The sequence below is a fragment of the Mustela erminea genome, chromosome 2, assembly GCF_009829155.1.
Source record: "Mustela erminea isolate mMusErm1 chromosome 2, mMusErm1.Pri, whole genome shotgun sequence".
NCBI classification, from domain to species: Eukaryota; Metazoa; Chordata; class Mammalia; order Carnivora; family Mustelidae; genus Mustela; species Mustela erminea.
The window spans coordinates 3,085,888-3,113,002 of record NC_045615.1 but is presented as its reverse complement, the minus strand read 5'-3'; the positions used below and the strand labels follow the sequence as shown (position 1 = coordinate 3,113,002).

At 45.1% G+C, this 27,115-nt stretch overlaps 1 protein-coding gene across 1 annotated transcript in view; it reads left to right on the top strand.

The window, feature by feature from the left end:
* Positions 1-12,775: 12,775 nt before the first annotated feature.
* PEBP4 (phosphatidylethanolamine binding protein 4) overlaps positions 12,776-27,115 on the top strand; it is a 209,759-nt gene continuing 195,419 nt past the window's right edge. Inside the window, exons 1-2 of the mRNA XM_032332160.1 lie at positions 12,776-13,057; positions 25,823-25,959. Of these exons, the coding sequence (XP_032188051.1) occupies positions 12,791-13,057; positions 25,823-25,959 (404 nt within the window). The 5' untranslated portion in view covers positions 12,776-12,790. The remainder of the gene's footprint in view (positions 13,058-25,822; positions 25,960-27,115) is intronic.

Below are 27,115 nucleotides of genomic sequence, written 5' to 3'. Positions count from 1 at the left end.
GGGCTCGATCCCAGGGCCTTGAGACCAGGGCCCAAGCTCAAGGCAGAGGCTTCAACTCCCTGAGCCACTCAGGTGCCCCCCAAGTTTTTAATTTCTAAGAAGTCATCTTAGCAATATTAAGTCTTCTAATGCATGAACAAAGGATCTAATTCCCTTAAGAATAGACACTGGGGGCACCTGGGTGGCTAACTGGGTTAAGCAACTGCCTTCGGCTCAGGTCATGATCCCAGGGTCCTGGGATCAAGCCCCGAATCAGGCTCCCTGCTCTGTGGGTAGCCTGCTTCTCCCTCTCCCACTCCCCTCTCTCACCTTGTCTCTCTCTGTCAAATGAATAAACAAAATCTTTAAAAAAAAAAAAAAAGAATAGACACTGGACATTTTCAAATGGTTTTTTGAAGTTGAGATGATAATTTTTAAAGAGATAATTCCATTAATAGATGTATTAATATTCAATCATCCCACATTTCCAGGATAAAGCCAACCCAGTTATGGTCAACTCTTCTTTGTTTTGCTAGATCTGGCTTGCTAGTATGCTTGGCAGTTTTGCTTTTCTAGTCCTAAGAAAGATTGGCAATTACTCTCTTTTGGACTTTGTTAGGTTTTACTGTCACACTTGTGCTGATTTTGTAAAATGTACTGGGAAACTTCCTATATATTTCCCTAATGCTGAACATTTTTTTTTTCTTGACTTGGAAAATATCTGTAGTCATTAAGTTTTCATAGCAGGTACAAATTTTACACAGGTTCAGAGATACAGATATGTAACTTGTCATGTCTCAAGACAGATACTTAGTTGAAGACACTCCATTTCTGCTGATGGGAGAAAATTTACTCATGAATTTTAGACACTTTGTTTTATGGGTTGTTTTCTTTAAGATTTACTTATTTATTTGATAGAAAGAAAGAGAGAGCATGCGCAAGCAGGAGGAGCAGAGGGAAAGGGAGAATCTCAATCAGACTCTGCACTGAGCACAGGGCGTGACTCAGGCTCAATCTCACAACCCTGAAATCATGCCCTGAGTAGAAACCAAGAGTCAGACACTCAACCAACTGCCCCACTCAAGCGCCTCATTTTTAACCACTTTGTATTGAAACATGTTAATTTAGAGTATAAACTGAAATCCACCCCCCCTTCTTCTCCCTTCCTCGTGGTGATCTGATTCTAGGACGCTTACTTCTCTTTCTAGCATGAGATGAGTTATCTGGTGCTGGTTCCCCTCCTGTCTTTGGTTCCTGTTGCTGTGGGCAAGCACCTACTGCACGTGGACCCCGCTCAGGTCCAGCATCTGCTTGCCCGTGAGCCCACCAATGCTGCGTCCCCCTGTCCTGACACCACTCTCCAGGTTTCTTTACCTGCTCACTCATTACATCCATGGGTCCCCTAGAACTTGTCTGTGTTCCCTCAACTGTCCAGGGTTTAGGGAACAAGTCCCCACCTGCCGTCAGCCTAGATGGCGCTCTCAACCATTCTAAGTTTACTACGTTTGTTCCATGTCCTCCAAAGCTTGCTGGGCCATGGAAAGCCAACCTGTAGGCCTCTTGCTCTTGTACTTTCAGGGTTTCTCTTAGCCTGACCCTCCCTTTCAACTGGGAGAAAGCCAGGGTGCTGAGCACTCTTCAGAGACTCTTTACTGGGTGTCTATGAACATCACCTTCAAATCTCTGGGGATAAGTGTCCTTTTGTGAACCCAAACTTTGTGCCCTCCATGATTTTGTCTATAGCCACTGGTGTGTAAAGTTTCTTTTTAATACAAAACAAAATAAAAATAACTTCTTTCTCAAAAATCTGGCTCTTGAAAATCAAGTATTTTTGTCATTCAGGCTCTGTCTCTCCAATATGGCAAAACGTGCCTTGAAACTCAAAACTGAGGGACTGCTTTCTTGTTGCAGCCTCCCTATCCTGTCCGTAAAGCGATGAATGTCTTTGATCTAAGGATGAATGATGAGCTCCGGGAAAGTAGGAGAAACCAGGAGTTACTTTCAATTTAAAAAACAAAACAAAACAAACAAACAAAAACCAATCAATTGATGTTAAATAAAATATCCTGGTATTTTAGAAACCGTTTTCTCATAAAATCACCTGGGTCTAATATGTGTCCAGAATGTAATTCTTTGATAATATTTTCAATTTTCCATTATTATTTGTTTCCTTGCATTTTAAATTTTTTTTGTAAATTTGAATGTCTTTGTATATTCTGAAAAGTGATCAGTTTTATCAGTGCTTTCAAGTTGATTAGCATAGTGTTATTATACATGTTCTCATAATTTAAAATACTTCAATATCCATGATTATGTCCCTTTCTTCCTTTTTTTTTTTTTTTTTTTTTTTAGAGAGGGAGGGAGGGAAAGTGAGAGTGTGCCTGTGGGGTGGGTAAAGGGCAGAGGAAGAAGAGAGAGAATCTTTTTTTTTTTTAAAGATTTTATTTTATTTATTTGACAGAGATCACAAGTAAGCAGAGAGGCAAGCAGAGGACGGGGGGGGGGGGGGAAGCAGGCTCCCCGCTGAGCAGAGAGCCCGATGCGGGGCTCGATCCCAGGACCCTGAGACCATGACCTGAGCCGAAGGGAGAGGCCTTAACCCACTGAGCCACCCAGGCGCCCCGAGAGAGAATCTTAAGCAGGAGTTGGACATGAAGCTCAATCTAATGACCTTGAGATCATGACCTGAGCCAAAATCAAGAGCTAGAAACTTAATCAACTGAGTCACTCAGGTGCCCCTACCTTTCCTTACATTATTGGTCATTTCTCTTTGACCTGTATCTGTCAGGGTTCAGTTGCAGAAATACAGTCCTTCTAACTGGGGTAAGCAGAAAGGAAACCATGTCAGTGTGGAAAATAACTTACAGAATCACTGGGGAGACTGAAGAAGCAGGCTTAAGGTTGAACTCTCAAGGGTGACTTCCAAAGACACAGGCACATCTTAGGGAATCCCTACTATGTACCCCATTTCCCTGCATGCCATATTTAAGCACTTTGTAAGAATCATCTCAGTAATATCTTACAAAACCCCACAATGAAGGACAAAAACAAAACATTGAGTCCCGGTCTCCATGGCCACAAATGGGCCAAAAGCCAGGGAGCCAAGACCTGACATTACCTTCCAACTGCGAGGTTACTATGGGTCAAGACAGAGTTGGGATGGGCTACCCACTCTGGGTAGCCCCTGCAGGCAAGTCCTGAAAAGGCAGGAACAGCCAGTATCTAATAACCAGAATTCTGGACTAATCTGATCATGAGATCGAATTATTTTCTTGGTAGGAGATCCTTGATTTCATTCTGCCCTAGAAAGATGATATATGGTCCCAGGATATGGTCAACTGATGCTGTGCCTGGAGTGAGAAGTGGAGGGAGAATTTGTTAGGGCAGGATGCAACCAGGGAGGAGAAAAAGGAAGCATTTGTCAGTGGCCCTGAATCCTTTCTCCCATCTCCACCTCCCCCCCAAGTAGTTCGGAGGGTGAACAGTGGATTCCTAACCTAGAAGCCTGGCAGAGCCCCCATCATCTTCATACAGAGGCCTGGGAATGGATGGCCTGGCTTGGATCCTCCATCCAAGCCACACACAAAGGTTTACCATGCCCCACTAGCTGCTAGACACTGGGGCTACCAGGTGTGTGTGGTGCTGGCTTCCCCCACTCCAGGCCTGTCTAGAAATGCATCCTTAGCCTTACAGCACTGACGCATTTCAAACTTGTAGCCTCTTGAGTAACAGAGTCAAATTTCCTTGCTTTCATTCTTAAAATGAACTCCTCATCTCTCAAGCTGTCCTTACCCCACATTGTGCATCAGTCCACCAGGTTTTTTAAGGAAACAAACAAGTTCATGTTTATGCTATCATGCCCTCTTCCTCCCGGCCTTCACCTGTCCAGATTGCTAAAGAAAGGTAATTTCTTCGGCCTGTCTTCATTTGCTTTTATTTTATTTTATTTTAAAGATTTTATTTACTTGAGAGAGAGAGGGCAAGCAAGCACCAGCAGGTGAGGAGTAGAGAGAGAGGGAGAAATAGACTCCCTGCTGAGCAGGGAGCTGGATGTGGGACTCGATCCTAGGACTCCAGGATCATGAGCTGAGCTGAAGGCAGGCACTTAACCGACTGAGCCCTCCAGGCACCCCCATTTGCTTTTTTTAAAAGATATTTATTTATTTATTTATTTGAGAGGGAGAGCATGAGCAGGGGGAGAGGCAGAGGGGGAGGGAAAGAGAGAGAATCTCAAGCAGATTCCGTGCTGAGTGTGGAGCCTAATGCAGGCTCAGTCCCACAACCCCGAGATCATGACCTGAGCCAAAACCAAGAGTTGGACACTTAATCAATGGAGATTGATTGGGGCCACCCAGGCGCCCCGATTTTTTAATTAAAATAAAATACAGTACTTTGGGCCCCTGGGTGACTTAGTCGTTGGGCGTCTGCCTTCAGCTCAGGTCATGATCTCAGGGTCCTGAATGGAGCCCCACATCAGGCTCCCTGCTCAGCGGAGAGCCAGCTTCTCCCTCTCTCACTTGCGCTGCTTGTGTTCCCTCTCTCACTGTGTATCTCTCTGCCAAATAAATAAATACAAATCTTTAAAAACAAAAACAAAAACAGGGGCACCTGGGTGGCTCAGTAGGTTAAAGCCTCTGCCTTTGGCTCAGGTCATGATCTCAGGGTCCTGGGATGGAGCCCCACATTGGGCTCTCTGCTTCCCTCTCTCTCTCTCTCTGCCTGTCTCTCTGCCTACTTGTGATCTCTGCCTGTCAAATAAATAAGTAAACGCTTTAAAACAAACAAATAAACAGCACTCTACCGGGTTCATTTTATTTATTTATTTATTTATTTATTTTAATGCTTTTTTAAATGAATCTCTGCAGCTAATGGGGTCTCAAACTCACAGCCCTGAGATCAAGAGTCTATGCTCCACCGACTGAGCCAGCCAGGTGCCCCCAGCCTGTCTTCATATTTAAAGTTCTTTCCAAGTTCTTAGCATGTTTCCTATATTATATTTCCAGCTGCCTTTTTTTCCTAGACCTTTGCAGGCTCCTCCTGTTCTTCGTGAGGGATGAACCCCCACACGATGCCCCAGGTGGGAACAACGTGTCTCATCGTGTGGCTTCTTTGTGCCTTTGCGCAGTGGACAAAAGGAAAGGGCAGTGAGTGTACTTTCTCAGCTGAGCAGCCCAGCAGGGCTAATGCTGACTGTCAGGGGTAATCAGTCTTCTGAAGCCTAGTGCAAGGATTAATTTTAAAAAAACAAGCCACAGCAAAACTAAAGCCCATGCAGTGTATTTACATCATCTCAGAGTACTTCCCCCCAAACATTTAGGAATTACAAAGAGGAAAATTACAAAGAGGGAAAGAGGAATTACAAAGAGGAATTACAGTATCCCCAGTAATAGATCAGCAACATGATGCCCTGGGAAGAGCAGGCCACCTCCGGGGTCTCCTTCCCAAGAATATGTGATCTCTACTGAGCAACGAGAGAGCACTCTGGAACAACTAGAGAGCACTCTCCAAAGTATCTGACTAGTATGCTTCAAAAATGTCAAAGTCATGAAAGACCAGGAAAGAATGCGCATCTCAGTCCTTTGCAGCTGCTCTAACAGAATACCGAAGCTTACAAACAAGCTTGCTTATAAACAGCAGACCTGTATTTCTTGCAGTCCCTCAGGCAGGGAAGTCTGGGATCAGGTTGCCAGCAGATTGGGTGTCTGGTGAGAGCCACTTTCTGGTTCATAATGGACCCCATCTCTCTGTTGTTCACGTGGTGGAGGGGTGAGAAAGCTCTCCCAGGACCTCTCCCCAGGACACTAATCTCATTTAAAGAGATCCATCCCCCGGGCCTAAGCATCTCTCCAAATACATTGGAGATTAAGCTTCAACACATGGATTTTGGGGAGAGACCAATATTTAGTCTATAGCACAGAAGAGCTATAAGAGACCCGTCCTAACTAAGGAGACATGGCAGCTAAATACAGTGTGGGACCCTGGAGTGGATCCTGGAAGAGAAAAGGGGCATTAGTGGAAAAATTCTTGAAATCCAAATAAATTCTATAGTTTAATGAGTAGTATAGTAGTAAGGTGGATTTCTTCATTTTGATCATTGTTCTTTGGCCACACAAGATATTAGTCAACATTAGGGGAAGCTGGGTGCAAGGTGTACAGAAGAGTCTCCATGTTCTTTTTGTAACTTCTAAGTTTTCCTTTCCTTGGTATTTTTCTCCATCTGGGAGGGCACCCTGATTGGTGAGTAGGGCTTGACTCCTTCATCAGCCACAGAGGACGAAGCTCCAGGAGGTGTCATCCCTTCATATCCTCAGTTCCTGACACAAATAGGCACTCCAAGATTTGTTGAATGAATGAATGAATGAACGAGGTCCTGGTTTCCATAATGGGAACAGAATTGGCCTTCGCTGTGAGAATCTTCAGAGTAACTGTAACTGTTAACATCTCTAACCAGTCTGGTGCCTGAGGAATCTGGGCGAGGAGCTGGAGTGGGATACAGATGGTTTGGAGTAAATCTCCAGGTGGTGCCATCTCTCTGGGCTCCTTTGAACGGTTTGAGGTGCTTGTGCGCATCTGAAGGGCATTGGAGAGGCAGTCAAAGTACAACTCCCAAGAAATTTGTATTCGCAGTCTCTTTCTCTGGTAGGTGCCTGCCCCCACCTGTTTCTGTGGCTTACTGGTCTTTTTCTGATTTGATTTGTAAGACCTCTTCATGAATTTTGCATGCTGGGCCTTTATTGGTTATATGCAACACAAGATTTTATATATCTGGGGTCTCTTGATGAAAAAAAGGGTTTTTTCTTTAAAATGTGGTCAATCTATCCATTTTTTCCTATAATTCAGGTCTCTTCTATCATATTTCCTTCCCCACCTAAGGTCATAAAGTTACTCTCTTATATAGTCTTCCAAAGGCTTAAAAACTTCTATTTTAATATTTCTTTTTTTTTTTTTAAATCTCCCTGAAATTTGTTCTGTGTAAAGTATGGTGTCATGTCTCATTTTCTTTTGACACATGGAAATTCAGTTGCCCTGTCACCATTTGTTGTATAGCTTGTCCTTTCTCCATTGACATCAAACGTCACTTCTGTCATATAAAGAACTTTGTGTAAGCTAATGAGATTACTGAGTGTCTGCAATGGAAAATTGTTTGCAGCACACTCTTCTAGGCTTTCTGTGGTTCTGCCTCTTTCATTGACCTGCGCTATTTTACAACTCCATAAATTGTAGATAACTACAAACAATGCAGAATAATTCTTGTCTCTAGATGGATAAAGCAGTTCAGTGTTATGAAAGTTCAACTGACTTCCTTCTGTCATAGAAGAAGCAAGTTTTGCTGCCATTTGCATATTCATGCCAACATTCCTGATCCATCAATATGTCTGTCCATTCTGGTTGTAAGATCTTACCAGTTCCCTCATTAACGATGAGTTCAATACCACTGTAAGATGTATGTACTTTATGTCTGCTTGAAAGTGATAATTTTACCTAATTTGGAATTTATCCTGGGAAACCTGTATGGCTCAGTCGGTTAAGCATCTGCCTTTGGCACAGGTCATGATCCCGGGGTCCTAGAATCGAGCCCCACGTTGGGCACCCTGTTCAGCAGAGGAGTCTGCTTCCCTCTCTCCCTCTGCTCTGCTTTTGCTCTGTCTTTCTCTCAAATAAATAAGGAAAATCTTTTAAAAAAATTTATCCCTTAGCAGTCATATACCAAGGACATATGGCTTTAAACAAACCCAAAGGGAAACAATTACTAGGTAGCAATTATTCACTTATGTAAGCTCTTCCCATGTGAGCATAAGCAGTTACAGTGGGCTCCAACTCACAAGTGTTTAAAGCTTTTCTCAAGAACACAGCCCTGCGCGTACAGAGGCAGACTTGTGCATGTGAGAGTGATCTGGCGGGCCAGAGGAAAACCAAACAGGACACATTCTCGGAAATGGATTCTCTGTAGTGCAAGGAAACTTTCCAATATCATAATGGTGGTATAATCAACACTGAGCATCTGGAAATGAGGGCCCCCGACTTAGCAGAGCAAAAGACATGAGCTTTCCAGAAGCTTCCGTGTGTCCCCTGATTCTTCAACAAATGTTCAGAGTGCCTACAAAGGGTGGCCCTCAGTGCTGAAATGCAATAAATAAATAAATAAAAGTCTCTTTGATCTACTTGAAACTAATCACCTAACTCCAAAGGTGGAGTTTACCCCATAGGCCCTCCATGAGATCTCCATGAGGTATACAATATGATAGAATATCTACGTATCTTTAGATCTATAGGTAAAGATACATTCATATGTTCTTATGATATCTATCATCTATCTATCTATCATCTCTCTATCTTAAGCAGAGTCTTAATATAGAAAATATATATTTGTATCTATATATATTAGAAATAGAAAATATTATCTATCTATTGATAGATAGAGAGATATATATACCCTAAGTAGAGTCCTAATGTAGGAAATAGACCAATAATCCTGGTTGGAGCTCCCTACCACCCCTCCAATTCCCCAAATTTCCTGAAGACCTCCAAAAAACACAGGTTAAAACCACTGATCCAAATCCATCCTTGTGTTGAGAATGGAATCCCTTCTACAGTGTCCCTGGTAGGGCATCGTGGGTCCTATCTAAGCATTTTGCTTATAGGTCCCTGTGGTTTTCCGGTGGCCCAGTAGGGGCCTGGTCATCCCATCCCTGGGGGTCATAGGCTAGAAACCTGCATCTGGTTTGCCTGATTTATTTCTCCTGTGGAGCCACGGAGGACAAGTCTTCCCCTAACCCTTCTACCTGAATCCACGTGGGCTTGCTTTGGGAAATAATCACACACAGAGGTGCCACCTATGAAATGGGGCAGTTTGCCTGAGTTCCCAAAAGATCCACCTTGATCTTTTCCTTACAAAGTCCTCTCCCCAGATAAACATCGTGGACAAGACCCAGGAGAAGAGGAAGGTAAGAAGGCCCAGGAGGACCACCCCCTGATTTTTTCCCCCTGAGGCCTCAAATGACATTCCCAGCAAAGAGCTAGAACCTGGCCTTATCCCAGGCCTGCTCCTTATTCCTTGGCTGATGTCTGCGAACGCTGACATGCAGGCCAGGCCTCTGGAAGCTCCCTGAACTCACTTGCACTCAGTGGTTTGGGGTTTAACGACTTGGCTGCCTTCACTCCTCTGCAGGGCGGGGCTACAGCATTCAGCCCTCCAACCAAGCAGCCGCTCGGAAGTGATGGATGGGTGCAAGGCTTGCTGGAGAGATGCCTTGGAGGCCCTGGCCATGAGTGCTGAGCCAGGGGCAGGTGTGAGGCCTGTAGGGAGGCTGATCTGACGAGACTCCACAAGGAAATGATCAGATGTCAGCGGCTGGGGCTCAGGCAGGCTGGAAGGACATGAGGCATGAATTCCAGTCCTCGTCAAAGAAAAAAAGGATGAGCTAAGTAAGCAGCCCTGGGGATTCATTGAATTGCCCTCTCCACTGTGCACTCTTCCTCAGTCCTGGTCTTATTTCTTCTCAGTGTCCTTACTGTTTGGACTATTTTCTTATAGCTCTTATCACTGGCTGGTTTCACTGTTGGTCAAGTAAATACCTATTTTTCCCATTAAATTGTGGGGACCAACATTGTGTTGTATCTCTCCTAGCAGAAATCCCCAGAGCTCAAACACTTTTTTGTACACGGTTGGGCCCAGTGGATGACCCACAGGGACCTAATAAAATCATCTCCAAACCCAGTGTAGACCCATTTATCCCCCCTAACTGCAGGCCAGTAGAGAGGCAAAGATGATCTAACCTCAGGACCCCATGAAGGTCTATCCACTGAATGGCTCAGCGAATGGGAGGACACATGGAGCAAAGTGTCAAAGACACAGGGTCCAAAAGTTCCTGTGACCGCTACAGTTTGGGTGAACTGAGAAGAGAGAAGAGCTTGTTGCCGTGCCGGGACATTTGCGTCAACAGGCCTTTGGACTGACATTGGGAGATGTAAATAGCCCAGGACATCCTAGTGAGGATAATAAGAACATGGAATTTGGACTCAGACGGGTTTGGGCTGGGATCCGGCTCTTCCACTTCCTACGTGACACCAAGCTCCAGCTGTAAAGAGCCCACCTTGTAGGGCTATGGGGAGGATTAAATGAGATAGTGCTGGTTATAAGCTCATACGCTGCTTGGTACAGTCAGCGCTCAATGTCATCAGAATGGGCGCGGTGACCCAAGGCATCCGAGGTTGCAGGCAGAGGTGAAAAAGACCATCCATGTCCAGTTCTGCCTTTTTGCCGAGTGGTGCAGGAGAAAGCGGGGACATCTGAACTCATGTGACATTTTACAACATCTGTTTGCCCTGCAGCTTCTTCTTAAAGCTTTCCTGGGATGTGGAACCAAGAAAGTTCCAAAGCCTCAGTTTAGAACAGCAAGATGAAGGAGGCTGACCCTGGCTAAGCCAACAGATCTCGTGGCCCCTCTGTGGACCTAGAAGGACTGCCTTATGGGGATTTCTGGAAGAGACACTCTTACTGAAATGTTACTGACTGGCCTCTCACCAGCTGCCATCTTGCAGTTTTGATGAAACGTGTTTCTGTATGTTCTCATCAGATTTACAATGTTTCCTGGTTGAAGGGGGAATGATAGAAATAAGTATACTAAGAGTCAAGAACTGTGCTTCCCCTTCCCCCCTCATCTGTGTGACAACCATGACACATGTATTATTGTGTCCACTCTAATGAAAAAGGCTGAGAGGGTAAGAAGCTTGACCAAGATGGTAGGTCCACACTTCAGGCCCAATGCCCACGCTCTGCCTCAGGAAGAGGCGCCGCTTCCGCCTTGCTCTGCAGTCTGTTCTCTCCTCCCACAGGCTCTTTGGGCCAGAAATGTTGATGCCAGTGTGTAGGGTCTCTACCATGGCCTTGTTAATCTCACAGAAGCCCAAACTGAGAAATGGGTTAGTTAATGGGGCCTGTTGGAGAGCAGATAAGTGTAGAAATCACATCTTCTTTAAGCAAAAGAACCACCCCCACCCCAAGCATGCCCTGTTTTCCCCACCTGCATGCTCTCCCCAACCCCATACCGTTTGGTCACTTGTGCTCAGAGCTCCAGCAATTCCATCCTGCTCTAGTCTACCAATGACTGGGGCCCTTCCACACCTCCGTGCCTTTGCCTGTGGGATGCTCTTCTCCTGTTTCTCTTTCAAAGACTTCCCTGGTTGTCACTCCTATAAGATGGCTTCTGTCTTGATCGCACCGTGGGATTTTACTTTACACAGGTGACCGAGTGATGACACAGAAAGGTCAATGTCATTGAAAGAATTTATTACTTAACGTTTCCCAGAGAAATGGGCATACTATATACCTCCTAGGAAAGCACTGAAGTCAGTCAGGAGGCAGTGGGTTGCAGAGGGTTGAGGGAAATGCCCATCCCAGAGCATTTATTGTGTTTTCCATGGAAAGGAAGGGGTGAAACAGGGAAACAGCTTAGGGCTAGTTGGAATAAAGTCAGCATGCTCTGGGTGGTGTAGGGCAGGGGGGTACAGGTTCGGTGGGTGACGGCTGGATAAAAAGGTTGTTGGGGCGTATGGACGCTAGGTTGTTGGTTTGCATATGAAAGGAGCATTCCAAGGTGAGTTGTTCATGATCCCTAAGAAGCAGCTAGCCCTGGAAGGGCAGGGGGCATCTCTCCCCAGCCAGCAAGGCCCTCAAGACATCAAACCATCGTAAAATGTATAAAATAAAATAAAACACACAATTAAAACACTTTCCTCTTTGCCCCGGGGATGCTTCCACCGCTGACCTCCACACATTGTGGGCAGTTTTGTCATTGTAGTTTGTTTTGATGCCTATGCCCATTGCTCAGCTGTGGGCTCATCGGAAGCAGGGTCTGAACCTTGTTCATGTTTGTACCTTCAGCATCTGGCAAATGCCTGTCACCAATCTATGTTTAAAACAGTGATTCTCAGGCCTGGCTGCTCATTGGAATCCCATGAGAAGCACGCTTAAAATACTGATGTCGGGGCTTCTGGGTGGCTCAGTCAGTTGGGCATCTAAATCTTGATCTTAGCTCAGGTCTTGATCTCAGGGTTGCGAGCTCAGGCTCCACACTGAGCTCCACACAGGGCATGGAGCCTACTATAAACACATAAATAAAATTAATTAATTAATTAATTAATTAAAAATAATAAATTAATTAATTAAAAAAACTGATCTCTAGACCTTACCCTCAGAGATTCTGACTTAATCTATCTGGGATGTCTAGATTTCCACTGACTCCTTGAATTTCCTGAGATGAATTCTCCAGAAGGAAATCAAGGTTGTGATCCCAGATGTGGTCATTTAAAACAGCAGGAAATCCAAGTCCAGAAAACCAGGGACTTGCCCAGGGCCCAATCACCTGTTATAGGAACTTCAACTGCCCATTTTGGTAGAATGTCAGCTGCTGAAAACAGTCTCCCCAGTCTTGGCAGATCCTGGGCTTGAACAAATGTTGCTCCTCTGCATTCTTCTCAGGCTCCAGGCCACACTTGTTGGAAAAGGGGCTCTTGCTTCACCCCAGGTAAGCTTCCCAATCCTACCTCTTTCCTCTTGGTGTCGATGTGAGTTTTGCTCTACACTGTTTATCTCTTTCTGGGACTCTGGTCTCAATGGTTTCTCTCTTCACTCTTCCACAGCCTTCTCTTCGTGCATCCCTGGTGCCTCTTCTCCCTGTTTCAAAGTCTATCTTGAAAGGTAGGAAGAATGGTAAGAGAACCGTCTCTGTGATTTCTGCTCTTCACCTTAGAATCCTTGGAAGAGGGAATGCCAGAAAACCCACCCATTCTTCTTTACCTATTCTTACCCATGCTGCATCTTAGCTCCTCCCTGGAACTTCCTGGAACTTTCTCCAACTGCCTCCCCAACGGCCAACTGCTGCCTCCTCTCCTGGCACTCCAGGAACCTCCCTTAAAACTCCCATACTCTCAACACTGGCAGACCCTGATTGCCTTAAGGGCCCAAACTGTGGGGCACCCTGGAGGGAACTTGCTCCCCACCTTGTCCAGCCCAGAAAACTGCCAAGATTTCTCACCTTCCTGCAGCCACCACCCAACAGCTCCCACAGTGCTCTGGGTAAGTGAGTGATAAGGGCTCTTCTCCCTGGTTGGTGGGAGGCAGGGACTTTCCCTCAGCAACAGCCAGACAGAGAGACAGAGGGAATGAGAAGTTCTCAGGGACAAGAACCGTGGCCTGGAGAATTTAAGAGAATTTGTGCTTAGGGGATATTTCTGATTTCTTAACCCTCATTTGACTTGAGGCCATTACTCATGGCATTTCTACAAGCTTGTGTCTGAGCATCATTCACCTCTCTAACTTTCCTAGAAAGGGCTCCTTGACACGTTTCTCACTAGTGGAGTCCTGGACTGGGATTACCATTACTGATTTCAGTTCAGAGCAGCCTTACTTCCAACAAACTTAAGAAGTTTCATTCCTTTGTTGGGGTCCTAATTTCTCCCTCCAAGGAAGAATTCTTATTTCCTCCCATATGTAGACCTGTGGACAGAACCAGAGATTAGATCTGTGAATGAAAGGAGTGGAGGGGAGGGCAATGTGCAGCTCTCATGGGTCTACATTCAATGCTCACCTCCATGAGGACAGACAGAATAGTCAACCCTCTGAGGACGACAGGGCAGCAATGAACCTGGGAAACACCCCTGTTTCATAGCTTATCTGGGCCTTTCCATTCTGTGGATGAAGTAAATACATCATCTGGCTGAGGCAGTGAGTTGATTAGGTCAATAATTGGTTGCTGAGACCAATAAGCTGGACTCCCAGAAAGAAGACCTTGTGTCCTCGGAATGAAGTGGCCCAAGCCCCCAGCTTCCAGCTGAAGGTCTAGCAGAACCCTTGGATAAAATGAGTGGTTGGCTCAGGGGCTATGGCTGGGCTTATCTCATAGACACTCTTCTTGGTCTCCTCACTCTTTTGAAATGTTATTGCTAGAAAATTCAGCTCTGCAGCTCTCTCTACCACTGCCCCCACACGCCACCCCCTGTCAACACCACCAGTTCCTGAACTTCTGTTTGATAATTTAAAGATCTATAATTCAAAACGTGATAGAAGCAAAGCAAGCATTTCTTAAAATAACAATGAAAGAAACTACACTCTGATAGTTTTACATTCCAAGACAGTTTCCAAATCGGTCAGTTGAAATGAAGCATGCATAAAAGCAACATCTTTTAGTTGAGCACTAAAGGATGGCTCAGGTGCATTTTGGGAGGTTTTGCAATCCTTTCCTACTCTTTGCATATGAAGGACAACAAAAGGTCAGACTATTGTTTTTGAATGTGGGTACTCATTTAATTATTAAGTGTCTCCTATATTCAAAGTACTATGGGGGACACAGAAACAAATGGGGCCCTCACAGGATAAAATATGTGCACAGAAAACTAAAACAGAAGAAAGATAGCAGGGATGCCTGGGTGGCTCAGTTGGTTAGGCAGCTGCCTTTGGCTCAGGTCATGATCCCTGTGTCCTGGGATCGAGTCCCACATCGGGCTCCTAGCTTGGTGGGAAGCCTGCTTCTCCCTCTGCCTCTGCCTGCCGCTCTGTCTGCCTGTGCTCGCTCATGATATCCCTCTCTCTCTCTCTCTGATGAGTAAATAAAATCCTTAAAAAAAAAAAAGAAGAAGAGGAAGAAAGAGCAGTGAAAGCTCTTGAGGGAATGAGCAAATACTGTCCCTGGAACCCAAGGGAGACACCGATTAAATTAGTGGAGGTGGAGATGTGGTCTTCAGGTCAATGTCCACTCCTCCTTCCTTTATTTCCTTCCTTCTTTAAATAGTAATTGATCATCTGCTGTTTCTCAGGCACTGTGCTAGGTGCCAGATGCAGCAATTCACAGCACACATGTGGTTCTTCCCCCATGAAGGTAACTCTCTAGTGATAGATAAGCACAAGTAACTGGCAAATAAAAATGGCCCGATATATACTATCATGGTGGAAGTATTGCAGAGACTATATGTGGATATAAGAGGATATTAAAGAAGATTCGCTGAAGGAAGGTTTACTGATGTTTAAATAACATCTGAAGGATAAGCAAAAGTTAGCCATAGGGGTCATGGATCAGGAGATAATTGGCTCTCCTTGCAAACAGAACAGCTTGTACAAAGGCCTTAGGGTGAAGAAAGCACAGCCAATGGGGAGTATTTTCAAAATAGGCTACAGAGGCTGATCAAGTGGTCTATACAGTAAGGAGAATAGATTAGGTCAGCGCTTCCAAAGTGGGCTCTATAGACCACCAGTTCCTTGGATGTCTATGGTATGTGTATGTGCTAAAATATACATAAAATTTATCCTTTTAACTCTTTTTTAAAGATTGTATTTATTTGTCAGAGAGAAAGAGAGAGAGCACAAGCAGACTCCCCAATGAGCAAGGAGCCTGACATGGGACTCGATCCCAGGATCCCAGGATCATGACCTGAGCCGAAGGCAGCCACCCAGGTGTAACCTGTTCTAACTCTTTTTAAGAGTACAATACAGTGGTACTGATTACATTCACAATGTTGAACATTTATTACCCTATGTATTTCCAGAACATTTATTACCTCAACATAAAATCTGTAACCATTAAGTAATCACTCCTCATGGTGAGGAAATAAGTTTTTATTGCTTAAGCCCCCCAATCTGTGCCATGGTAGCTCTGAGATACTAATCATTTGTCTTACTCTTGATCTCTGGGAAAATGTTTTTGTCTTTCACCATTGAGTATGATGTTAGCTACGGGTATTCCACACATGGCTGTTATCATATTGAAGACATTTCCTTCTCTTCCTCATTTGTTGAGTGTTTTGGTTTTGGCTTTGGTTTTGGTCTTGATTTTTTATCAAGAAAGCTGTTGGTGCCTGGGTGGTGCAGTCATTTAAGCATTTGACTCTTGCTTCAGCTCAGGTCGTGATCTCAGGGTAATGAGATCAAGCTCAGCATTGGGTTCCATGCTCAATGTGGAGTCTGTTTGGAGTCTCTCTCCCTCTGCTCCTGCCCACCACCGGCTTGTTTTTTCTCTCTCTCTCAAGTAAATCTTAAAAAACAAACAAACAAACAAACAAATAAACAAAAACTGGGCGCCTGGGTGGCTCAGTCGGTTAAAGTTCTGCCTATAACTTGGGTCATGATCCCAGGGACCTGGGATCAAGTCCCACTTTCCCTCTTTGGGCTCCCACAGCAGGGAGTCTGCTTCTCCTTCTGCCCCTCCCTGCCCACGTATGCACATTCTCTCTCTCTTACAAAAATAAGTAAATAAAATCTTTAAAAAGGTCATGAATTACTATATTGTATATATTATATTACATATAATAACCTTGTTGAATTTTGTCAAATGCTTTTTCTGCCGCCAGTGAGACAATTGTGGATTTTTTCCTTCATTCTGTCAATGTGGTGTATTATATTGGTTGATGTTCATATGTTCATGTTGTTCATTCTTACATTCTAGGAACAAATCTTACTTGGTCATGTTGTACGGTCCTGTCAATATGCTTCTGAATGCAGTTTGCTAGCATTTTACATCAATATTCATAAAGAATATTGGTCTTTAGTTTTCCTTTCTTGTAGTGTCTTTGTCTGGTTTTGGTATCAGGATAATGTTAGCCTCACAAAATGACCTAGGAAGTGTTCCCTCCACTTTAATGTTCTGGAAGAATTTGTATTTATTCCCCTCATACTTCTTTCTGTATATATTATGTAGGTATATTTTGTTGGTATCATGAACACCACATAAAACATCCTGAAATTATTACAATATAATTTGAATTGATACCAATTAATCTCAATCACATGTAAAAACTCTATTCCTATAGAGCTACACTCTTCTATTTTATGTAACTGATGTCACAAATTATGTCTTTATATATCTGTACACTGGCAAAAGGTTATAATTACTTTTAAATTCAATTTTTTAAAAAGTGGAGTTTCAAAGAAAAAATAAAATAACACTGTCTTTTATGTTTGCCCATATATTTACCTCTACCTGAGATCTTTCTATTTTTACCTAACATCAAGTTACTGTCTACTGTCCTTTTATTTCAACCTGAAAGACTCTTATTAGCATTTCTTCCAGGGAATATCTAATGGCAACGAACCCCCTCAGTTTCTGTTTATTTAGGAATGTCTTAATTCTCCCTGATTTTTGAAGGACAGTTTTTTTCTGAATATAGAATTCTTGGTTGACAGTTTTTTCTTTAAATAATTTAAATAGAGTTGACCCTTGAACAATATGTTTAACCTGTACGGGCCCACTTATTTGTGTATTTTTTTTCCCTCTTCCTTATGATTTTCTTAATGACATTTTCTTTTCTCTATTTTACTTTATTGTGAGAATACAGTATATAATATAGAGACTATACAAATTATGTCTTAGCCAACTGTTTATGTTATCAGTAAGGACTGTAGGTTATTAGTACTCAAGTTTTGGGAGAGTCTAAAGTTATACACAGATTTTTTACTTTATGGGGGTCAGTGTACCTAACCTCCCTGTTGTTTATAGGTGAACTGTATATCATCCCAATGCCTTCAGGCATCCAAGTTTTCTTCTGTTAAATAAACTGTCAGTCTTACGGAGCATATCTTGTACTTGTCAAGTCCCTTTTCTCTTGCTCCTTTCGAGATTCATTTTTTTGGTCTTTCAACACTTTATGTGTCTCGGTGTGCATGTCCTTGAGTTTATTCTACTTGGCATTTCCTGAGCTTTTTGCATTTGCAGGTTCATATGCTTCATCCAGTTTGGGAAGTTTTGGCCTTTATTTTCTCAAATGATCTTTCTGCCCTCTTCTCTCTTTCTCCTTCTGTAACTAATAATACATGTCTACTTGATGGTCTACTTGATGGTATCCTATGGATCTCTTAAGCTCAGTTCACTTTTCTTCATGCTTTTTTCTTTTTGCCCCTGCTCCTAGAATCAATAATTTCAGTGTTCCTATCTTCAAATTCTTGGATTCTTTTTTTCTCCTTGCTCAAATATGCTATTGAACCCCTCTAGTAAATTTATCATTTCAGTTTTTTCTTTTTTCAGCTCCAGAATTAATTTTGTTCCTTTTCATCATTTTTATACTTTGTTGATATTCTGATTTTGTTCATATATTGTTTTCTTGATTTCCTTTAGTTCTTGTTTTTATTTAAGACAATTATTTTAAGGTCTTTAATGGGTTTTATGTGTGAGCTTCCTCAGGAATAGTTTATATCGACTTATTTTATTCCTTTGAATGGCTATATTTTCTTGTTCTATGTGATTTTTTTTGTTGTTGAAATTTGTGTATTTGAGAGAAACAACCACTTTTCCTAGTCTTTGCAGACTGACTGTGGCTAAAGAAGACATTTATTAATTAGCTGGGCATGCTCTGGGCCCAGGGATCAGCCCCAGATGAGAACTTAAGATCCTCACTGGTCTTTTCTGAGCATGTGTCTCGCCTGAATCTGAATGTGACTTTCTCAGTTCCCCCATATACACAACTTCTTTTAAATGTCTTAATATCCCCCAAGAATCTCACCCTAGCTTCTCTTTGGAACCATATTATCTTTCATATGTCTCCACCCATAATTTCTTGCCCTAAATATCTGCAGGTCTGTAGTCTTCCCGCAGCTTTCATAAACAATACCCACACCTTAACCTCCCTGAGACCTGAGTTGGACCAGACAGAAACCAGTCCTTCAGGCAGTCCGTAGATAGATTATAACACTGTAGTTAGGTCTGCTTTGCTGCCTCTGATTTGAGAGAGGAAACTGGTAACTGGGCTTCAGTATCCTCCAAACCAAGAATGAACCATGTTGGGGAGGGTGTGGGGGCAAAGACATGTGAAAATGCCATGAAATTTCTTATCATTCTGAAGGCAACTTTTTCTCAATTGAGCATTTATTTGGTTGCTCCCAATCTTTGACAGTTTACCAAAGCTCCTAGCTCTGTTTTTTTGTGTGTTTGTTTTGTTGGTTGGTTGGTTGGTTGATTGGTTGGTTTTGTTTTAGAGTATGTATACATGTATGTATTTTGAAGTTTCCATGAAAGAATGAGAGCTTGGAGCTTCCCAGTCCCATAATTTTGCTGATGTCACCTGGACTTTTTTTTTTTTAATTTTTTATTTTTTATGAACATATATTTTTATCCCCAGGGGTACAGGTCTGTGAATCACCAGGTTTACACACTTCACAGCACTCATCAAAGCACATACCCTCCCCAATGTCCATAACCCCACCCCCCTTCTCCCAACCCCCCTCCCCCCAGCAACCCTCAGTTTGCTTTGTGAGATTAAGAGTCACTTATGGTTTGTTTCCCTCCCAATTCCACCTTGTTTCATTGATTCTTCTTCTACCCACTTAAGCCCCCATGTTGCATCACCACTTCCTCATATCAGGGAGATCATATGATAGTTGTCTTTCTCTGCTTGACTTATTTTGCTAAGCATGATACTCTCTAGTTCCATCCATGTTGTCGCAAATGGCAAGATTTCATTTCTTTTGATGGCTGCATAGTATTCCATTGTGTATATATACCACATCTTCTTGATCCATTCATCTGTGGATGGACATCTAGGTTCTTTCCATGGTTTGGCTATTGTGGACATTGCTGCTATAAACATTCGGGTGCACGTGCCCCTTTGGATCACTACGTTTGTATCTTTAGGGTAAATACCCAGTAGTGCAATTGCTGGGTCATAGGGTAGTTCTATTTTCAACATTTTGAGGAACCTCCATGCTGTTTTCCAGAGTGGCTGCACCAGCTTGCATTCCCACCAACAGTGTAGGAGGGTTCCCCTTTCTAGGACTTTTTTTAAATTGCTTTATTGAGATATGTTTCACATACAACACAGTTCACCAAATTTTACAGTAAATTTAAATAAGTACAATTTAATGACTTTGAAAATTTAAAAGTCAATGGTTTTTAGTATATTTACAGATATGTGTAACCATAGAACACTTTCATCACCTCTAAAAGAAACCCCGTACCTTTTTGATATCAACCTCATCTCCCCTATTCACTCATCCACCCACCTCCAGCCTAAGCAACCATGAATCAATTTCCTATCCCTATATATTTTCCTGTTCTGGATGTTTCATATAAAAGGACTCATACAATATGTGGTCTTTTGTGACAGGCTTCTTTCGTTTAGCACAATATTTTTCCCCATCCCCTGCTCTGGGGTCTGTAGAGGGCACAAGGTACTGAGAAGGTAGGTGGGAGTGGGGAACAGCAAGGGTGCCTCGTGGATCAGGCAGATGGATTCAAAATTGAAGAAGGAATTGAGGATGGTGGCAAGTGGAGAGTAGAAGCAAAGATTCCCAGGAAACTGGGCACCAGAGAGAATTAAGTCAGAATAGGTAAGGAGAAGGGACAGTGGTCAATGGATTGGAGATCAGAATCAGATGGAAGAGTAGATGCAGTGAGAGTAACAAAGTGAGAGCAAAGGAACTAGAGGTTGATATCAGGATGGCTGCTTGAATTTAAGATTTTAGGCATGGAATGGTTTTTAGAGGTGACAGTGTCCAAGAAGTTGCCATCAGAAAAGAGGCTGAAGAGGAGGGAGAGGTGTTGGAAGAGGTATCTCCATGGATATGGATGCCACTCTGGGTTAATATCAGGTCTTGGAGCAAGGAAAAGTTTCCATGCCAAGTAGCAGTGCGTTCAGTGAGCAAGGAGTGATAGGAAGGCAGATAAGACCAACTAGGATTGATTCAGATGGAGTAAGCCTCAAGAAGTATAGATTTTGACAAGAGGGTTGAGGAGTCACAGTATAGAAACAGTAATGTGGAATGAGGTGCTAGTCAACCTTACTGCCCAGCCCTGAGTCATGTTGGGGGTGGGAGACTGAGCATTCCACACTTTGAAGAACTTCAGGAAAAGGAGCTTTCTGGTTATGGCAAGAGGTAGAGTTGAAGTGGGAAAAGCAAAGCCTACAGCAAATGGTGTTAGGACAACTCGGTAGTTACATACAAAAGAATAAAAAGGAAACTTTACCTAACACAACATACAAAAACTGACTCACAATGGGGAGGGGGCACCTGGGTGGCTCATTTGGTTAAACCTCTGACTCTTGATTTCTGCCTAGGTCATGATCTCATGGATGGTGAGATCCAGCCCCATCTCAGGCTCCCCACTCGGGGAATCTGCTTGGAGATGCTCTTCCTCTGCCTCACCCCCTGTTCATGTTCTCTTTCTCTCCCTCTTTAAAATAAATAAATAAATATTTAAAAAATTAACTCATAATGGATCAATGATGGAAATGTAAGAGTTAAGTTTGGAAAACTCTTGGAAGAAAACATAGAGGAAAAGCTTCATGACATTGGATTTAGCACTAATTTCTTGAATATGACACCAGTAGCATAGACAACAAAAGAAGAAATAGATAAATTGGACTTGATTGAAATTCAGTTGAGTTCATTGAAATTATAACTTTTTGTGCATCAAAGTACACCGTCAAGAAAATAAAGACTGGAGCAGTTTCTCAGAATGTTAAACATGGAATTGTCATACAACCCAACAATTCTATTCCTGGGCATAAGCCAAGAAAGTTCATAGGGTATTTTCACAAAAATGTATACAAATGTTTATAACAGCATTGTTCATAATTGACCCAAAGAAGAAACAACCCAAATGTCCACCAAGTATTGAATGGTTAAATAAAATGTGGTGTGTTCATACAATGGAAAAGTATTCAGCCATAAAAAGGAATGAAGTACTGATACATGGATTACCTTGAAAACATGCTAAGCAAAAGAAGCTTGTCACAAGAGAACACATACACAGTTGATCCTTGATCAACGTGGGTTTGAACTGCATGAGTTTACCTATATGCAATTTTTCGAAAGTCCACACCATAAGTATATTTTCTCTTTCTTAAAATTTTCTTTTCTTTTCTTTTTTTAAATTTTATTTATTTATTTATTTAACAGAGAGAGAGAGAAAGAGAGAGAGATCACAAGTAGGCAGAGAGGCAGGCACAGAGAGAGGGGGAAGGAGGCTCCCTGCTGAGCAGAGAGCCCGATGTGGGGCTCGATCCCAGGACCCTAGGATTATGACCTGAGCCAAAGGCAGAGGCTTTAATCCACTGAGCCACAGGCATCCCTCTTACAATTTTCTTAATAATGTTTTCTTTTCTCTAACTCACTTTATCATAAGAAAACAGAATATAACACATATAAATATGTGTTAAAATATGGATTAATTGACTGTTTATGCTATTAGTAAGGCTTCCCCGTCAGTAGTCAGCTATTAGTAGTTAAATCTGGGGGCAGTCAAGAGTTATCCACAGATTTTCAACTGCACAGGGAATTGGCCTCCCTAACCCCCTTTTGTTCAAGGGTCAACTGTAGTATGATTCCATTTATAGGAAACACCCAGAAAAAGCCAATCTACAAAGGCAGAGAGTAGATTAGGTCTGGGAAAGGAAGGAAGGGGGAGTAACTGCTCATGCGTTGTACTTCGGGGCTTCTTTTGAGGGTGATGAAAATGTTCTGATGGTGGTTGCATGACTTTGTGAGGGTTGCACAACCCTTAGTGATCTCTATACCAAAAACCACGGAAGTGTACATGTTAAACGGGTGAATTTTATGGCATATAAATCTCAATTTTTATATGTAGAGTGAAGGGAAGGAGGGAGGGGGAGGGAGTCACCGTAGATTCGGAGATTCCAGAGGGCGCAGGTGAAAAGGCTTAGGAGAGAGGGAAAGCGCGAGCACCTGTCTGGATGGGGAAGGAAGGTGACACCTGGGCCGTCATGAGGGAGGGAGGGACAGGAGGGGCCAAGTGTTCAAGGAGCCCTTGCCCGGCGCATTCCGGGGTTTAGAGGGACCGAGGCGGCTTGGGAAGCCCAACAGGCTCAGCTTCCCTGAGAGCACTGGGATGTGGTCACAGTCCAGATGACCGGAGGAAAAGAAGGGGGCTCCCAGGGTGGCTACCTGGGGATCGAGAGATGGAAGTTTCCAGAAATAAGGCCGTGGAGCAAAGCAGGCTGGCAGTGGGAAGGGGACACTGTGCCTTCCCGGGCTTTGAATGTGGTTCCCAGATCTTGGACTCCCTGTAGGAAGTGAAGTTCTGTGAATCCCCAAGAGAAAGATCAGATTCGAAAATGCCGAGAACCACTGCGCTCTGTCGGAGCTCTCTGTACAAGAACAAGCCGGAGAAGGTTAGATAAATAAGCAAAAGGGATCCAGGGCCTGAGGCCAACCTGAGCAGTTACTTCCTGCTGTTGTTTATTGAGTTAGGAGCTGTTACGGGAAAACTGAACTATCAGAAACAGAGGCGGCCGGTTTGTCAGGCATTCACGCGGTCATTTATTAAGCATCTAGAAATGCCAGGGACTGTGCTTGGAATGCTGGATACAGACTAAGTACCGCCTCCCAAGAAGCTTGTGGAAACGGGGGCAGGGAGCGATAAACTAATCTCTAAGTAAGTAATTACAAAATAATCCATTACAAGCATTTAAGAACCAGGAAAAGAATAAGGAGCTACAATTCTGTGTAACAGGAATTGAACGGAACCTGGGGGTCAGGGCATTTCTCTGAAGACACGACATTTCAACTATCCACCAAAAGGGAGTCGGAAGTGAAGGAGGTACGTAGGAAGGCCTTGGGGGCAGGAAGGAGCTTGCGGCCTGAGCTGGAGTTAAACCTTGAGCCGCAGCTGTGGAGAGTAGAGAGTCACAGCTAGAGAAGCAGAAAGAGCCAGATCAGGCAGGCATTATGGGCTAAGTGGGAGATTCCGGGCTTCATTCGAAGAACAAAGGGAATGGAGGGGGACAATAATAGGGGAAAGACAGGGGACAGCAAAGCTCCAAGAGGGGGCAGTAGAGGAGAGTGGTTAAGGAGCAGGGAGTCTGGAGGCAGATGGCATGGGTTCAAATCCCAGGTCTGCCACTACAACCCGTGTGACCAAGGTCCAGGTCAGCAAACCTCTCTGTACCTCAGTCTCCTCCTCTGTAAAATGGGATAACAACAGTACGTACTTCAGAGGATCCTATCAAGAGGATTCAGTGATAAAAGCTTGGCTCATACTGAGTGAGGAAGAATTGCTGACACGGGTAGGCTTGGCAGGAGCAACTCTATCCCGGGGAATCTCCCCCACCTCCAGACAGCCATTTTTTGGTGCTAAGAGCGATTGGCATTCAGGAAAGTTCTGGCTTTTCTAGTGGCTGCCACTTTGAAGGCAAGAGGCTCTTGGCCTTGGAAGACCAACGCTGGCAGCATCGTCCCTGTGGCTCTGGCTATCCAGCGAGCTCCTCCAGAACAGGGACCCTGCTGACACTCTGTCTTATCAGGGCCTGGAACGTGGGAGTGCTCAGTACTCGCTGGAGAGACAGATTGCGAATGAATGAATGAATGAATGAATGAACACATGGAAGAAGCTGTGAAGAGTACTTACACTCTGCGTAAATAACAAGCATTCCCTCGGTGAGGGCCATTCCCGCCTGAGGCCCTTCCATCCATAGTTTGTCCTATCCCATTCTCTGCCATCTTGTGAGGCGGGGGCTACCAGGAGACACTTCCAGTAAGGGAATGACCTTGGGAAGGAGAGTCCTCTTTGGGGAGCCCTGGCCATACATCAGGGACTCTACTTATTGAGAAGCACATCTGAGTTGTTGCCCCAAAGAAGGGCTTTTGGCTAGAAGTCGGGCTCCTGGAAGCAGGAATTCAGCTGGAAAGCAAGCGATGCTCGAAATAGTTTCTCTAAAGCTCAAGCTGCATACACTTCATGGCTATGATCTCATCTTCCTTAACAAGGCACAGGAGTGACGGGGTATTTCACTTGTTTTTGAGAGGGAGAAGAGGTACATCCTAGTGAGGCATAGGCCCCCCCAAACTCCCACCCCAGCAACCTGGTGGGGGGCTCAGAGCAGAACCCAGGCATCCTCGGTTCCCGGCTGGTAGAACAGCCCCCAGCACACCCCCACACCCCATCTCAGAGAAGACAGGGAGCAGATCAGCTGGAAAGGCAGAGGGAGAACTGCTTTTGATCTCCCCCCTGCCCTCTCCTGTTCCAATGGAAGCCCCACACGCAACTTCCTGCAGGCTGCTGCCCCCCTTCCTCTCAGCCAGTGCCGCCGGCAACCTGCACCGCAAGCTGCCCTCTTCCCCAGCAGCCCTGCTGGCTTCTTCTCCAGAGACTATTATTTTGGGAGAGTGCTGAGTTCAGCACTGCGGCAAGGTGCAGTCAGAGGACCCTTCTGTCCTTAGCTGGCCCTCTGGAGCTGTCCTCGGGGCCAGGGCGGCCCCAAGAGCAGTGGCCCCTCCTGCACAGGGTCACTGTGTCCTGGGTCCACCTACCATCCGTCAGCCCCAAGGCTGTCAAGGCAGGTGGCACAGAACTGTGGGCAGGGGACGCAGCGCTGTCCAAGGGCTCAGCCCAGCCAGACCGCAGCTCCTAGAGAGACGATCAAGGTCTTGCTCTCGCAAGCACCACAGGACCCGTGCTCCTGCCCCCCCAGCCCAAAGCCTGGGGTCACTGGCTTCCCAGGGTTTGCCTTAAAGCCAAAGGAGAAGGCTGCCTGGCCTAGGGCCAGCTGATTGCACACAGGGCGAGCGGCAGGGACAGGACGCATTGCTGGGAAGAGAGACTTATGTAAGCCCTTCTGCCCCAGCGCCGAGATTAGTGGCCAGCAAAGCCCTGCTCCAACAGGGGCGGGGCCCCAGCCAGGACTGCAAACTGAGTCCGGCTTGGAGTAGGCCCAGATCCTCCCAAGGTAGCCGTGTCCTGGTGGCAGATTGGCCGCTGGAGCCCAGGCAGCTGCCTGCCCTTCTCCTTCTGCTTACCAGTGGTCTCTGTTCCTCCAAGTGGGCCCCCGGGGTGGGGACACGCAGGGTGAGAAGGGCGCCCCCTGCAGAGAGCCCCCCCAGCTCTGAAAGTTCCTTTCGTTCCAGGTGTCCACGGACTGGACAATGAGGCTGGCCGTGGCAGCCCTGTTTCTCGGTCTCACGATGGTGGTCTCCAGAGATGTGGAGGAAGGCGACTTGTGCTTGTACGAGCCCCTGTCTGACGCCGATGCTGTCCTCTGCAAGTAAGGCCGGGCGGGACTCCGGAAAGCAAGCAGGCAGGTCAAAACGGGGCTTGAGATCGCGGGGAGGCGTGTCTGCTGAACCAGGGAGCACTGTCTCCTCAGGCAGCCCCTGCGGACTGGCGGAGAGTAAGTGAGGCTGGGAGAACACCTGGATGGAGGACAGCCTAAGGAAGGCACCGGAGACGGCTCCCGCCTTCCGGAAGGCGGGCTCCCAGCCCCAGAGGGTATACGGGTCTGGTCAGCTCCCCCTCATACCCCGGGACCTCCAGACCTGAGAGGCTGCCCTCACCCTCTCTGCTGGGACCCTGAGGGACCATCCCTCTCCATAGCCCAGACTGCCCCCTTCCCCCCAGCAAAGTAGCATTTTAAAGAACAGTGGCAGTTGACAGAGGGCCTCTCCCATGTGAGAGGCCATGGTTAGCCTTCCAGGGATGAAGCCCCAGGAGTGTGTGACAGGTGGGTCTTTTAGGGAGTGTGGCCTCTGGGTGCTGTCTAGAGAAGAGGCCGGGCGTCAGGGGTGGGCTTCTTCCTGAAGCTTCTCCCTGCCTGAGTCAAAGTTCAGCTCTCTCCTCATGGACCGCCAGTTAGAAAAGCCAGTCCTGATTGGCCTGGACTCGTGGCTCATCCTGAGGGCGGCCCCGGGCCACTCTGCCGCCAACCCTCTCTGCCCATTTGGTAGCTGATGGGACTGGCATCCCATTGAAGCCATTGGAAGTGAGAGGGTAGAGAAGAACCCTCCTCTCTACTTGGTCTCCTTGTGTACATTTGAATTCCTCCTAATGTGACTTCTAGAAAGATAAATACAGGTTTTCCCTTGAAAAGTTATGTAGCTGAAACTGTCCCCCGCCAAAGATGGTACGCATTCTTATCAGTACCTTTTTTAAACTCTGGTGAAACCACTGTGGGTGAAGTTTTGTGTAGGAGGAGGAGGAAACAGTGGCTGCCTCTCACATGTGGGCTCCAGGCCTCTAGGTGCTCGGCAGAGTGGAACCTTCCTGGGGGCGGCAGCCATTTTACTCAGGTAGGCAGGAGATGGAGTTCCCATGAGCTGGGGAGGTGGGCTGGGCCAGCCACGATCAGGCCCCCTTGCAGAATGCCTCTGTGCTTCCCACATTCATTACAGAACACTTAGAAAGTGATTGTGTGTGTACGGTCC